Here is a 15,511-nt window from a genome sequence, read left to right as displayed (position 1 = left end):
TTCTCAGAAACAGTATGAGGGTGTTTAAACTATGTTTTAAAATGGGCCTATTTTTGAGGAGAGCTCACTGACTTGATCCTGCAGGAGATGTAAATATGTTAAGAGAAGCAAAACTTAGGAACATCCTTTTTGAGACCTATTAGTGCTAGGGCTATTTGGGAGGGCCTGTGCTTTTGTAGGATAAAAAATGAATACTGTGGCACTTACCATTGGACTGATGGCAGAATAAATGTCTGCATGTGTCTTATCCACCAAGAGCCTGTCCAGTGACTGTTAAACCCTGTGAGCTGAACCATCTTTCCTCCAGAGTCATAGAAGAACAATCTGTAAAGATAGTGCTGCTGAATCAGGGCTTACAATTTTGTAAGCATTTTATTTCCTGTAGTTTTAATTAAAATTAAAATAATTTCACTTTAAACAAATTTTGAAATGTCATCTAGTAGTAGAAAGATGTAGCAGCGTCTACATCTGGTTTGTAGACAGTGCACTATGGTCTACCACTATGGTTATAACCCTGTTAATGTTTGCTAGTTTATACTACTATGTAGGAGAAAAAAGATGGTTTTAATTCAGATTTTTAATTAAAACTAGAAATCTTTTGCAGAGATGAATAGAAAAATTTTTCAGAAGTGGTATTTTGAATTTTGATCAAAAGAAACATATATATACTTTCTGAATTTAGAGTGTGTCTTTTTTGGTGGTGGGCTTGGGGGGTGGTTTGCTTTTGTAGTCTTTGTTTTAGATGACTTCAGTGTCATTCTATGTTTTTGCATTGTAGCATACTGTCCCCTAAGAATGATGTATCAGGAGTTTGGTAGCCCCGTCCTGCTGTTAGGACCAGACTCCCCGAGTTGACTCATTATTCAGGAGGCTGGTCCAAAAATGTATGAAGTAGAATCAAATACCAGAAGCAGAATGGGCCAAGAGGCAAAGGAGCAGCATGCGTCTGCAGAAATGTCATAGGAAAAGTGGTACTAGTCGTACTAGTTTAAATCAAGATCACCTGGAAAAAGGGATCGAAAGGTCCTTTTTTTCATGCATTCTGAAAATGTGATTTGTATTTCAATAGAAACTTCCTTCTTATTGGAGAAAACTACTACCTAGAACCGTGTGAAAGAGCTTAATTTTCTTGACAGTCCATCTCTAGACTATTGAAGTTCTTCCCTTTGCAGTGGGAGACTCTGCTCTTCATACAGACAAACTGGAGCAATAGGCATGGGGTTAAGAATAAAGGTAGTTGCAAAAATGAAGTAAGTCTGTTCATTCATTTTCTAGAAACAAATTTATACAAATCATGAGATAGCTGTGTGTTCCTAAAATAGAAATTGCCACTTCCTAAATAGCAGCCATATTCAAGTGCCTTAATATAATCAAGGAAGGGTATAGGTAATGTGTCACGCGTCTCAGGGAAAACTGGAGCATTAAATCACAAGGTATGGGTCAAGGGTTTAAAATCTCCCAATCTTTGAAGTGTCAAAAATGGCACTGGACAAATGATAAAAGCAATTGTAGTACCTCTGCCTGAAAGGAGGAGGAAGGCTGGTGTAATTCTTTCCAGAGTTTCAGGAGTCTGCTGTCAGCATCAAGGCTTTAGAAGAAAATTTGAAAGAAAATAGTTAAAGGTAGGGAGAAAAGGAAAAGGAAAAGGGATAAAATGTCATATACTTTTACCAAAGATTAATGTCAGTCTTCAATTCAGACTTGATACTAGGAAGCATTTCTTTACCGAGGGGGTGGTCAAACACGGAAACAGGCTTCCCAGAGAGGTGGTTGATGCCCCAAGCCAGTCAGTGTTTAAGGGGCATTTGGGCAATGCCCTTAATAACGTGCTTTAACTTTTGGTCAGCCCTGAATTCGTCAGGCAGTGGGACTGGGTGATCATTGTAGGTTCCTTCCAACTGAAATAGGCTGCTCAATTCCAGTCTAGTCTCGTCTAATTGTGGCAATCTACATGGAAAATGAAAATATTCTCCAAAAATGTGTTAGCAGAAGCATTTCTAACAGAGACAAATAAGATTTTACTACCACTTATCAAATCATTAGTGACATCTCATCTGGATTATGGTATACTGTAATGCTATACCATAATCCACAGTGTGCCCTAATAATGGTACACCATAATCCGTGCTCATGAAATTTCAAATCAAGCTGTAATATGTACAATGTAATAGTAGTCCGTTGCCTTTGAGAAGGGTGTCTGTCTAATGAGAGGAATTTAAAAGAAAATTAAAGTTGAGAGGGGAAATTATGATTATCTGTAATAACATTAGTCAGTGAACACTCTGGGGGAATAAAGAAACAGAAGTCATCACAGTATAAAATAAATAGTATAAATGAAATAGTGTAAAATTAATTTAGCCTGGAAATTAGAAGTGGTTTTAACCATTGAAGGACAGCAAAACTTCAATAGAATTAGCCAAGACAAAGTAAATAATCTTTGAAGTATTGACTAATCATTTTTTAATAGAAGCACATTACGTGACAACATGGAACACTGAGGGATTGAGCTGTCCAGATTAGCAGGTTCTTTCTTACCTGATGATCCATCAGGAGCTTCTGCCATAATGTACCATGTGACCTGGACAACGGGAAAATCATATTTCTTATGAGAATTACAACATTCCGAAGAACTTAGACCAGGAGATAATGGTCTCCTTTAAAGTCCTGCCATGCTAGACAGATACATTTGTTTCTAGCTGTGCTGAAATAATTCCAGTGAAATAGTACCACAGGCTTTTAAAACACTAGAATTTGATTTAGTCAGAACCAAATGAAATATTTAATACCAGTTTCTGGCAGACTGTGAAAAAAAATCTCTATGACTTTACAGAGCTACGGCAAATTCAAAGTCTTGTTTTACCTGTGACAAGTGTTTCATGAAAAAGAAAAATACTGCTTAGACTGAAACATTGACATATTTGTGACCTGATAATTCTCGATTTTACAGCTGTAATGAATGAGAAAGGATTTGGGGAATTGCTTTTTCAGTTTCTCTCACTAATATCCTATAGTGTTGAAAAGAATAGAACATCCTAGATTAAAGTTTAATATTGTAATTTTAAGGCTTTATCATTGCATACTGCTGTTTTAACTACTGAATATGACAACTGTAGACATTAAATTGTACATAAATGCAGTATATCCAGGGAAGTGCTCAGCAATATGACTCTGTTAAGCTATTTTAAAGACTATAAATCATGCAAAAGGCAGACTTTCGCGTGTGCTGCAAGATGAGATTTGGTCTGTCTTTTCAGTGCATTGTTTCTGAAGCTCCACAGTTCTCACTTCTCTTATTTGCCTTGTTCATAAATTGCATACGGCGAATAGACTGCTTAGAACAAGAACTTCTAAGAAGCTCTTCTTTGTATTAATTTTCTTCCAAAGGGTTCTTAAATTTTACAAGTTTTGAAAAAGAGCAACAGTGGTTAAATTAGATGAAATGAGGATACTGTTCATGTCATCAACTATCTGAAAGTCTGATGTGAGTTATAAAAAGAAGAAAGACAGTAAAGGGGGGTTTCTTTTTAAGAAAATATTGATTTATATTTAACTAAAAAAAATACTGATTTATTTAACTGTCCATAATACTATATTCTTTTCTTCAGCCTGAGGTTCTTGAACAAATACAGAATCTAAAGGAATTGTGGATGGACAATAATTCTTTGCAAATACTACCTGGGGTATGAACATTTATTTTATGTAATTAAATTATTGTGTGATATAACGAACTATTTACCTTGCAGTAAATAAATGCGTATGCATTTTCTTGAATGGGTACATATTCCTAGTTCATATAGTCATTAATTATCATCAAGAAATAAAAGTCTCAGCATAGCTCTTCATATGAAAACCTTTTAAATGTTGAGTTATTACATAATAGTGTCTAAATGGGAATGTGCCTGTTTTAAGCCTTGTGTAGTTTTCATTGTGAGGGGAAATTGTTTCCTATTGTCGTCTTGGTCACCACACATTAACTAGCAGTTTTATAAAAACCCAGGAGTTTTAAAAAGGAAGAGGAAATATTAAGTAATCTAAGTAAACTTAAAAATAACAGATAGTATGTATGGATTCAACTATACTAAAAACAATTCTGAGGCAGTGGAATGAAGATCTGTTTCTCTAGAAAGTGCTCCATTTAGAAATGGAACAAAAAATATTTTACAATCTAAACATTAGGGTCATGGTTACATATTAGTGCTGTTTCTGAGTTGTTGCTACCCCACAGCAGAACTTTGATTTTCAATTTTTATTACCATAAATTGAGATTATGACTCTGAAATACCTGGACTGATTGACTGAGGAAAGGAGTCCCCATCGTTAGCATTTTATCACACAGGTAGCAGATCATATGTTTCACACAATAATACTCTTCATTGCTGCAGGGAAAATGTAGAACTAGATCTAGCACAAACATGTCTAGGTGCTGGAAGAAGTAGTAGTACTTTCACCTTTGAAGATTTGTTGATCAAAATGCAATTTTTTGCACTGAGCAATGACTATTTTTTGTCTTAAATAGATTACATTAATTTTAAAATTTTGCATTAAGCAGGGAAAAGTATCATCTTCAGTCACTGTCCAGATATCCACTTTTTGAGTGCTCCATCAGTGAAAAGAAAAGCTGATGTTGAAACCACTTCTTGATACTGAAACAAGCTGGAGATCAAGAACAGGAGTATTGCAGTATTCTTTCTGCGGTGTAACATTTTAACCATTATTCTGTTTCTTTTCTGTTCACAATGAAATTGGTTAATACATCCCGTGCCAAAATGTGTTCCAAACACAGTCCTGCTGAGCTGTCATAATCCCTGGGGAAGGTATTTACAGTTGAATAAGTTTGGTAGATCGTGGAACTGAATCCCAAGGAGCTTAATTATTTTCAGTAAATAATTCATATTTCCTGAATCTGATCCTAGTAGACCCTAGATGATGTTTTATGAAAGCCTTCTCCAAAATAAGATATTTAAAATAGTTAATATTAACTTTAAAACTTTACTTCTAAAATTAGAAAGGAAATACCAACTGGTAATTGATTTTAAAATTTAGACATTTGCCAAGTTTCCAATGTTGATAATTCAGTTTTTAAAAAAGCAGTCTGTGCTAGACACAAAGATTGTATTCAGCTATTAATATGGGTAGAATGGCAAAGGTTGGGGTAAAAGTGAGATTTTTCCCTTTATACGATTTATACGATTAAAAATAGCATGAAACTGCCTCCTTAAAAGCAGAGAGCAGATCTCAGCAAGGTAAGAGATGAAAAGCGAGCTATAATCATATTGTTTTGAAAGTACCTGTAGATGAAGCTGTCTGAAACTATTTTCCTTTTTCATGTATACAGTAAATAAAAAGTAAAAGTATATGTAAATAACTAAAAAACACACTCCTGTGAACTTCTGTAGAATGCGTACACTTCACTAACGACTTCCCAAAATCCATGGAGGAAGTTCCTGGGTGGGCCATGAATGTTTATTTGTCTGGTTTGAAACAGTATTTTGGTGGATGCACAGTGCTACAACCACATGGTAGTTCTCCATAGCAGTGTTGTGCAGCCTTGTGTCACTCCTACCGAGTAATCCTCCACTCTGTGTCATAGCTCTGCCACTGGGTCACAGATCCAGCTCGTTTACTCTAGTCCCAGCAGTGATACCTCGTTGCTGTTCCACTTGTAGGTTTTAGTTGAGGGAAAATAACATCTTTTTTGTTGATTTTCTTGGCGAAATTTCATGTCTAGGATGAAGTGACCATCTTGTGATAGTGGATCAAGAAGCAGGTTGCTTCTACAGGCTTCAAACTCTTACGTGCGACACAGATTTTCAGAGAAATTAGGGAAGAATTCCTGTCCTGTTGCTCATTGATGTTATAGCTGCAGTTAAAGAGCTTATTCACAAACATGAACTATTGGGGTTAACAGCTCGTAACTGAACTACGAATATCTAAAGTCTGATTTTGGTTTTTGTAAAATTCAGAGAATCAGTTTGACACAGAAAAGCTTTGCGTGCATGCCTAGCCTCAGTGACCTGAAGGACTGCTGTTACGAGTAGATGTGACTTGTGAGTAAACATCCCTTGGATCTGTGTCCAAATGAAGAAATAATACAGCCGTATGACTGACAACTCAAACTTTCAGCAAATTTAATGACTCCAGATCACTTTAATTAGTTTGATACATGTCATTTAGTTTTGTACAGGTCGTTTTGCAGTTGTCTGAACAGGAGGGTTGTTAGACCACCACTGATAACTGCCCCAGTGAAATAAATGTTGTAAAAAGTATGCTGAGATAACTGAATATAAGTCTTTATTACTATTGTCTTTAATTAAACTTAGACACTGACTTGCAGTGTATATCTGTTCAAGTAACACTTCGTAACATGCTATTAAGTCTATAGGGAAGTTAAAACAGCTCGTGTACCTGGATGTGTCAAAAAACAGGATAGAAACTGTTGATTTGGACATATCAGGATGTGAAGGACTGGAAGATCTCCTGTTATCATCCAATATGTTGCAGCAACTGCCAGACTCCATCGGTGAGAAAAGCTTCAAATTTATTCTAATCTTTTACAGCTGAGGATTTCATTTATATCATTTTTTGGTAACGATGAGACTTCATAATAGCTGGAACAAGAACTGCCATTAAATTCCCAAGGAGATCAGAATATCTGTGTCTGGACAGTCCATGATGACCATTTTGTAAAGTCAGGAAAAAATTCCATGGTTAGAAGGTATTGATTAGTCTGATTTGCTATTTTAAATAAAATAAGCAAAGAAAGATCTGATCTAAATTTGAAAGTAAGTATAATAGTGTTTACGTTCACAGTGTGAAACTCTTGAAGGAAATCACTACTTAGGTACAGGAGTGCAATTCCATACGAGAGCGTTAAACAGAGAAATAGTTCAAACTATTAATTTTATTTTTTCTATATTGCATGCATAGAATTTCTGAATTATTTAGAATATACAGAAATTCTGGAAGCTAAGTGGTTGTAGGTATATCATTCTATACATCCGGATATTTCATTTCAGTCTTGATCTGTTATATTTTCTTTGGAAACACTTGATGTCTTTCCTCTCTTCTGTTGTTTCCAGCTGATGAGCCCACTGTATCACCGTTGTCTTTTTCACTTTCCTAAGTGTGTCCCTTTGAACGTGGAATTAAGTTCCCCAATTAAATAAACTTAGTCAAGATTCCAAAATGTATTGCTAATTAATAATACTGTACTACGTGAATATTACTAGATATCTTTTACAGCTATTTTCCATCTTGGTCTTCTACATCTCACCATAAATTCTAGAATTTTTGCTTTATGTGGTTTTCTGATATGCATATGCAGATTGATTTTTAAAGGGCATTTAGCTCCTGTACAAAAGGAATAAATGTTTACATTTTGAATTATTCATTCTTGCAATTACATATATTCAGTTCTCATTTCTAAATTCCTATTACTGAATGGTAATAGATTGAACAGAAGCAAAGCAAAAGGAGTCTTTTTAATAATGCATTTTCAGATGAGAGCTTCCTGAAATTCATTTTGGTGGAACTTTCTCTTCTTAAAAGAACATTTTGTTGAAACCTAGATGTTTCTTGGAGCATGCTGATTTTTAAAAAGTTTTCAACAAAAACGTTCTGCAGTTGAAATGAGTAGTGTTTCTAGTATCGCTTTTAATTACACTTCTCATTTGCTTCGGCTTCCATATTACGGCCCATTCAGTTTACGGTTTTCTCTATATTAGTGATTAACTTATATTATTCCCAACATTAAGTATAAATAATCATTCAAAAAGCGCTATTTCAGTATATCCAGAATTCTTTCAGAGAAAAAACTGATTTTGAAATGTTAAAAACTTCCAAGAGGTAGAAATATATTTCAAGCTCTGTTTCTAGCACTGTAATGCATTATTTTTCCCATTTTTTCTGTCTTCACTTTTTCATTGTTTTCTGCTGTTACACACTGGAAAAGCAGAAGCTTTATTCCCGTCTTGGCAAATGTTACCCAGTTATGCATCTGCTTACACTGACGTATGTAATAGTTCTTTTAATGATAAGAGTTAACTGCATATACAAATGCATTCAGGATTAATTCTGGATTTCAGTCTGATTCTGGTTTTCTGTCCATACCTACATATTGTGAAGCTTTATAAAGATAGCATTTACTTTAGATAATTCACCTAATGTCTTGTTATATTCTGAGCACCTTTTAATCAAGGCAACAGGACTTGAGTTCCATTGAAACATTAATTGATGAGTAGAAATACTGCTCTTCCTACACAGATGGGATACTTTATTTTTTTACAGTTTTTTTCCAAGACTCTAGAAATACACTTAATATTCTACTTGCAGATCAGCTTAAGATTTAATCAGTGCTTCATTTTGTTGAAACATTTTCAATGGGACCAGAATGTGTCTGTGTACTGTCCTATATACAGATGTTTTCCAAAATCTACATCAAAGTTATTCAGTGTTAGAAATCATTGCTTGTTTAAGGATATGGGAGATTACAGAAAGTAAAAAGGATTAACGTGAAATATTTTCCTATTACTTCTTCCTTACCTGTTTTGTAGGACTGTTGAAAAGGCTTACAACTTTAAAAGTAGATGACAATCAGCTTACAATTCTGCCAAATGCAATTGGAAAGTGAGTATAAGTCTCATGATTTTCAACATTAAGTGAAATGTGTTTTCCCTTCTGTTTGCAGAATGCAGGGTTTTTGAAATAGAAAATAAGACAAAGATGCACTGGATTATAAAATAATTTCAAACTGTGTGCCTAACACCCATCTTATAACATTTACATTGGAGCAACACTATTACTTCTGTGGACTTATACTGGCCGAAGTGGTAGGAAGACGAAATGTGTCACATTTTCCAAGAAGAACAAAGATATTTTTCTGTATGAATCACTTGTGATTTAGATGATTAGAGCAGCAAAATTAGAAGAAATAGAAGTATTTGGGGGAATACGTCTGTTTCCATAGCAACAGCCAGTACTTGATGCTGAAAAGAAAATGGCTGTAAACCTCCTATGTAGGAAGATTTCTTAAAATATTGAAGTAGGATAAATTAAAAAGTCATGATAATTTCATAGATGTGTACATCAAAATGTGAAAGTATCTTATAAGTAATCTTATTATGAAAAGCACTAGTGATGCCCTTTAGCTCTCATTAGTCAGATATTACATGACCACTGGTGCAAAATTCTGTCTTGTACTGCTGTGCTTCTTGAGCTTATTGCTAAGTGAAATCTGCAATTCATTGTAAAATTCAAGGTGGATGCAAGCCCGTCTCCACATACGGTAAGAGGGGATTCTTTGTGTTGTTTCACACTACACATATGCCCTTCTGGCAGAACATACCTTTAACACTGATATTGTTGTAGGATGCCTGTTCCTCTACATATTTTACTTCTGAAATGCTATATAAACTGATACCTGGAAAAATTTGCAGAATATGTGGTCCCTTGCTGCCTTCTACAGCTATAGCTCCAGTTTTTTCATCCTCCTCCTTGCATCAGCAGTAATATTCATGCAGAAGAAAGAGTTCAGCCTAAGTAATGATTGTCTGTCTGGTGTGACTGAACACATGGTTATCCCATTTATACCAATTCTGTGCTGTCAGCATGAAACATTGGGAATGGGGCATCTGGGAGCAGAGTTGCACTCAGATTCCGTGTCTTTGCTCGCAGTGCTCTCTTCAGCAGGTTGTAGCTCAACAAACTATTTCATTAGAAGTAGCTTTCTTAAGCCAGGGCTGCTCTGAGGCTCCCAAAAGTAAAGCTTAGAAGGCTTCGTTTAGACTTGTCTATGATTATGAGAGTACAGTGAGGTCTCTAGAATGAAAATAATCTCTAACCTGCACAGCCAGTGCTTTACTAATCCTGCACCCTTTTTATAGTAAGAATTTCAACAATAATTTAGTTGTTGGTATGCCAGTCAGGGAAAAAAAAATGCAAATTTGTGAACTATTACAACTGCAGCAACTGAAAGCTCAGGTTTGGCTTACCGTGCTGTACTTCTTGCAGTATCTTTAGATTTATGTGATATTCGTGGAGAGTATTAAAAATTGGTTATATGAATCACAAAAGCAGAAATCTTATAAACATTGTGTAGCAATAAATTCTGATAGGCAGTGAAAGCTTGTAAGGCTCAAAGCTCTACTGGACACTCTACAAAAAGGTTGATATAATGTCCAACATTGTCTTTAACAACTTTTGGGGTTGATTTATAAAACCTGTCATGAAGGTGTCTTATTTATTGAATTGTTCAAATTGAAGGGGAACCCCTCATTTTTTTTAAACCTGATATCTGTTCAGTATTGTTTATCATGGAGCATCAATTACATTTTTAAAGATGCATGCTGCTGCTCTAAATGGTGTATATGCAAAGCAGTAGGCTAATCACCTAATATTATCAGATTATTTTTGAGTGATTGGTTGTGCTTTTTAAATGAAGTACTTTCTCTTATTTAATGAGGACAGTGTCTCCCACATCAAAATGGACTTTCTTCCTCTGACTCATCCATTTAGATAGTTTCCTACTGGGTCTTTTCTCCTAAATGATAGTTGTAGTACCCACTGCAGAGTATATTATTGTCACACAAAGGTTAGCAATGTGGAGGAGGGAATTCTCCCTCCAGGGACCAATTTCATGACAAGACAGAGTGCTTCAATGCTGTCTGAGTCGATGTTGCTAATAGTGAACTGCCACCCTCATTTCTGGCAGTCTCATTCAAAGGGCAAGCCTGCAAGTGGCATTTAGAGTTTGACCCTGCAAGATACTATGCACAGAAGACCCAGCTTAATAAAACATTCCTCATAAAATCAGTGGACTCATGTTGATTAGGTACCAAATTGGACCCAAAGAATGGAGATTTTATCTGTAAGACCTGAGTGAATGCCCATGCTCCCACTCTGTGGGTAGGAAGGTGTCACAAGGGCAGTCGTGACCGGTACATGGGTAATGGTGCAGCTCATGTGTTGCAGTGTGTTGTGTTAGATAAGTATTTTGTGCATGTGTCTAGTCTATACCATATCTGACAGTCCAGATGCTACAAAGGAAAGTGTAAACTTGTATTCCTGAGCCTGCAAAATTGCTTTTGCCTAATGTTGGTCAAATAGTGGGGGGGTAGCTTACACTTAGGGTTTAGGCTGCTTTGGCAGTTATCTGGGTGCTGTGGCTGTTGGGAGAAAAGTGCTGTGACTGTATGAAATGGGGCTGAGATGGGTTGCAACTACTCTTTCATTCATGGCAGTCTTCATTGTCCATTAATCTCTCTCTCTACTAACCTGTCTAAAAACATTCCTGATCTACCTTGGGACGTTAATGGCTTCAAGCTGCGTCAGGGGAGGTTTAGATCGGATATTAGGAAAAATTTCTTTACTGAAAGAGTGGTCAGGCATTGGCACAGGCTGCCCAGAGAGGTGGTAGAGTCACCACCCCTGGAGGTATTTAAAAGGCATGTAGGTGCAGCACTTCAGGGCATGGTGTAGGAGACATGGTGGAGTTGGGCTGACAGCTGGACTTGATGATCCTAGAGGTCTTTTCCAACCTTAATGATGCTGTGATTCTATGTAATGTGAACTGCCTCATTTCAATGGGTGCCAAACTGAACAGCAGGTGCATATCTGATTTTTGTCTGCCTTTCTTTAAACCTATGAAGAATGATCTGAATTTAGCCCAAGAAGACAGTAAGATTAATATTTTAGCTAAATTAGCATTGTCGAAATTATAGCTGTTATTGTCAGCTTACTTTCATGCACAATCCATGATGAATGAAAAGTCACTTTTGAAGTGTGTATTTTTTTTAACCATGGTAGTTATAGAGATAAAATATAGTTTCACACTGACTTTGTTGCTTTGTTGTTTTTATTGTGGCCATCTTAATTTGTCTGCTGCTGATGTCATCAGGAAGGAAAGAAGCTGAGAATGTCTGTGCCAGACAATACCTTTCAAATAATAGTCTACTGTCTGATAAAGTAGTTCTTCTCTGTCAGGAAAACTTCTACAGTTACAGTTCAGAATATCAGATTTTCTGATTGCCATTGGAAACATAGCAGTTCTCAATTAGCTTATCTATTCTCAGGCTTTTTTGGTTGCGTTATCATCAGTAAAAGGAAGAATGTGTGCATCTTGCAATTTAACAACCTTTGCAGTTGGACTTTGCTCTGTCAAGCACATATTCTGTATGAAGTAGGTAAACATGACTGAATTTTGCCTTTACTGAAATTGCTTTGTATCTAGTTTGAAATAAATTGTGGTGGATACAAAGGTTATATTAAAGAAAAGCTATAACCAAACCTGGCAGAGCTTTTGGATATATTCCATGCATCTCTCTCACTAATCACTCTATGACTCACTTTGGCTTTTCAGTCTACTGAAATACAGCAATTAGAGGAAAGTTCTGAGAATTCCATGTTAGGAATAGCTATTTCTGGTTTCATGTTTCATAAACTTTGAAGGCCGAAAAGACTTGAAAACTGGAATAAAGGTAAGTTAGACATACAGTGAAGGTCCAGTCCTGCAGCTGTGACTCATAAATACTAAGGAGCAAGGTTTGTAGGAGAGGTAGACTTTTTACCAGATCTTCCAAAACATTTGGAAAAAATGTTCTGGGCACTTAGTGCCTTCATCAGTGGGCAGGGAGATGACACACATTGAGGAAGAAATAATTGCTTGCCATTTAACCTTACTATTAATTAAATCAGTTGAGAGAAGAAGATAGTACATGTGGAGTAAAAAAAGGGCAGCAGAAGCAGGGAACAATAACATTTGTAATGGGTCACAAAACTTCTATTTGGTGAGCTGAATGAGCAGTGTAGTACAGTATTTGTTTCAAGAATGTTTATATCCAGCCTAATTTTTTAAGAGATTCAGTAGATATTTCTTCAGTATATTTATATATATGTGTGTATGTGCAGAATATATATGTAATATGTATATATATTTATATATCTTTCTATATAACATGTATTACATACGTATTTCTGTTTGTGTTATTTGCATTAACAAAGGTCAAATTGTTGATTCTTAATCACCAAAGTGAGATTGATGTTGAAGTGTTGCCTGGTACCACCTGCTGTCTTCAGGGAAAAGCAAACACTGAAGAGAGTGCTGAGGGTTGTGTGACTGGCTAGGACAAGGTCCTGAAGAGCAGAAAAATGCCTCTGAAGGCCATTTTGTACTGGAGCAGTGGTGGGTGAGGAGGTTCAAGTGCTGACTGTCAGCACTCTGCATTGGGTCAGCAATCCTGGCGTTTCCTTGGCTTTCAACCTGCATAGGTGCCCGCTGCTGTCAGAGAACACCGTGGCTTTTACAGCGTGGGCCCCTTTCGTTTAGGACTCAGTACAAAATCACCAACTCATTTCACAACCTCTTCATGGATAATAAAATGCAGTAATAATACCGAATGCCAATTCCACACACTAGGAAGCTGTGCTTTTTACTGCTCCCTGGTACTGTGGGCTATGGCTAACCAGGACTTCAGTTCAACAGGGGAGTTTTGGTCAGCTGTCTCTATTTCATCCTCTTTCCTGAAAACCTGCTCATGTGGAGGAAAGGTCAGGTCTCTTTCTTTTCACAGTTTGACAGAATACAACAATCTAGGAAAAGGGTTACAAGACAGAAATGAAGATGATTTACTTTTTTTTTAAAGAGAGAATTTGAGTGTCAGAAGGACACTTACTTTAGTCTGCTTTGTTTCAGTCCTTGCCATACAGATACCCATTCAAGATCACTCTTTAGCCAGCTTTCTCAACACGTGAAAGATAAGCACTTTTACAAAAGCTGTGTCTTACTACAACAGGCTGAGATTGCTGAGTTTAGATCCAAGTTCATCTTTTTTCGTGACTGATCTGTAGTAGAAATTGTCAAGCGCATCAGTTGGAATGTACCCTGGAGGCAATTTCTGCTTCCCTTCCCTTTGCTCTTACCAGTGGTATTTCTCTACCTGTTGTCTGTCTTTGTACGTTAAGATTATAAACTTTTTGGTTTGATTCTTCAGCTTAGTGTGAATTGCCCAGATGACTATCTGTTTGAAGTACTTGGAATGCTTCCTCACTATATAAAGTGAGAATGATAATGTGGGGATACTAAGTGGTCTTTCTTAAACTGCCTTGCTGGTTAAGATTGATTAACAGTGTCCCTAATAGTTCCTAAAAATCATATTATTATAGACTTTTACTAGGGAAATATGCAATAAAGGTTCCCTCTTCAGGGCATGATGTCTGTAGTAGTGTGATGCTTTAAAACTTTCAAAGGTTTTAGATTGTTAAATTTTGTTATCCAGTCCTTGTATAGCATCTAACAAGTGTATTTACAATTTCAGTTTATCTTTATTAGAAGAATTTGACTGCAGCTGCAATGAGTTGGAGTCCTTACCTTCTACCATTGGCTACCTTCATAACCTGAGGACGTTGGCTGTGGATGAGAATTTCCTTCCTGAACTGCCCAGAGAAGTGAGAAGCTGATTCTGTTTTTAAATTACAGATTGAAATGTTTTGTGATAGGCCCAAGATTTCATCCCTACTCAGACAAAGTGTCTGTTAAACTGATTGTTTCTGCACTATGTGGAAGACTGAATCTGTCTTTCATACTCGGTAACAAAATAGTAAAACCAGTAAATTACTAAGTTCATGTAAAGGTGAGAGTATCACTTGGAAGAGTACCGCAAGTAACCCCAGACATTTTCCTGATGTTACTGACAAAAGGAGGGCATAATTTTCTGAATTTAGATTCTGTATTTTCTGCTTTTTGTCAATTATAGTAAACACACAATTTGGCTACCTCCTGACATAAAAAGTTAGTGATAATAAATTCTATCAAAGTCGGTATCCTAACATCTCTGGTTTTTTCGTTCCTATAGATCGGAAGCTGTAAAAACATAACAGTCATGTCTCTGCGCTCTAACAAGCTAGAATTTCTTCCTGATGAAATTGGTCAGATGCAGAAGCTGAGAGTGTTAAATCTGAGCGATAACAGGTATAGTTCACATAATTTTTCTAAACCATTTTAAGAATTTATTTTTTTTAATTTTAAACTATTTCTATGTAATTGTAAAAATACATATATATATAATATATTTCTAAATGTAATTTTTATATTTTTAATTACTTTATTTAAACTATTTAAGCTATAAGGAAAAAGCTTGGTGGATTTTTTTTAATTTTTGTTTTGTTTTAGTCCCACTGACATCCAAAGAAAAGCTTGAATGGGGTCAAGATCTGGGTCTCAGTGTATTTCAATAGATTAAAACCTGTTTACTTCTTTTATCTCCTGGTGTTTTCATGTGAAAGTGTGATATTTGGCTTTAAAATAGTTTATAACTTTGTAATATTTAATGATTAAAAAATTGTGACATGCTGATATATAGGAAATCATTAAATGCAAGCACACTAGCATGTTATCCTGACTCCACTGAAATGAAAAGAAAATTTTGTATTTCCTTCAGCAGAGTAAAGATTTTGTCAAAAAAACTGATTCTTGTTCCTATGCACATGACTATTCCTCTGAGAAAAGGAGTGCTTACAG

At 36.0% G+C, this 15,511-nt stretch overlaps 1 protein-coding gene across 3 annotated transcripts in view; it reads left to right on the top strand.

Annotated features, from left to right (window-relative positions):
- LRRC7 (leucine rich repeat containing 7) overlaps nt 1–15,511 on the top strand; it is a 106,461-nt gene that overhangs the window by 34,170 nt on the left and 56,780 nt on the right. For all 3 annotated transcript variants that reach the window (XM_075097300.1, XM_075097301.1, XM_075097299.1), the window contains exons 7-11: nt 3,606–3,680; nt 6,376–6,520; nt 8,553–8,625; nt 14,310–14,439; nt 14,847–14,962. In XM_075097300.1, coding sequence (XP_074953401.1) covers nt 3,606–3,680; nt 6,376–6,520; nt 8,553–8,625; nt 14,310–14,439; nt 14,847–14,962 — 539 coding nt within the window. The remainder of the gene's footprint in view (nt 1–3,605; nt 3,681–6,375; nt 6,521–8,552; nt 8,626–14,309; nt 14,440–14,846; nt 14,963–15,511) is intronic.

This window comes from Phalacrocorax aristotelis, chromosome 6 (genome assembly GCF_949628215.1).
Source record: "Phalacrocorax aristotelis chromosome 6, bGulAri2.1, whole genome shotgun sequence".
In the NCBI taxonomy this organism is placed as follows: Eukaryota; Metazoa; Chordata; class Aves; order Suliformes; family Phalacrocoracidae; genus Phalacrocorax; species Phalacrocorax aristotelis.
This window is presented reverse-complemented; position numbering and strand designations above follow the sequence as displayed.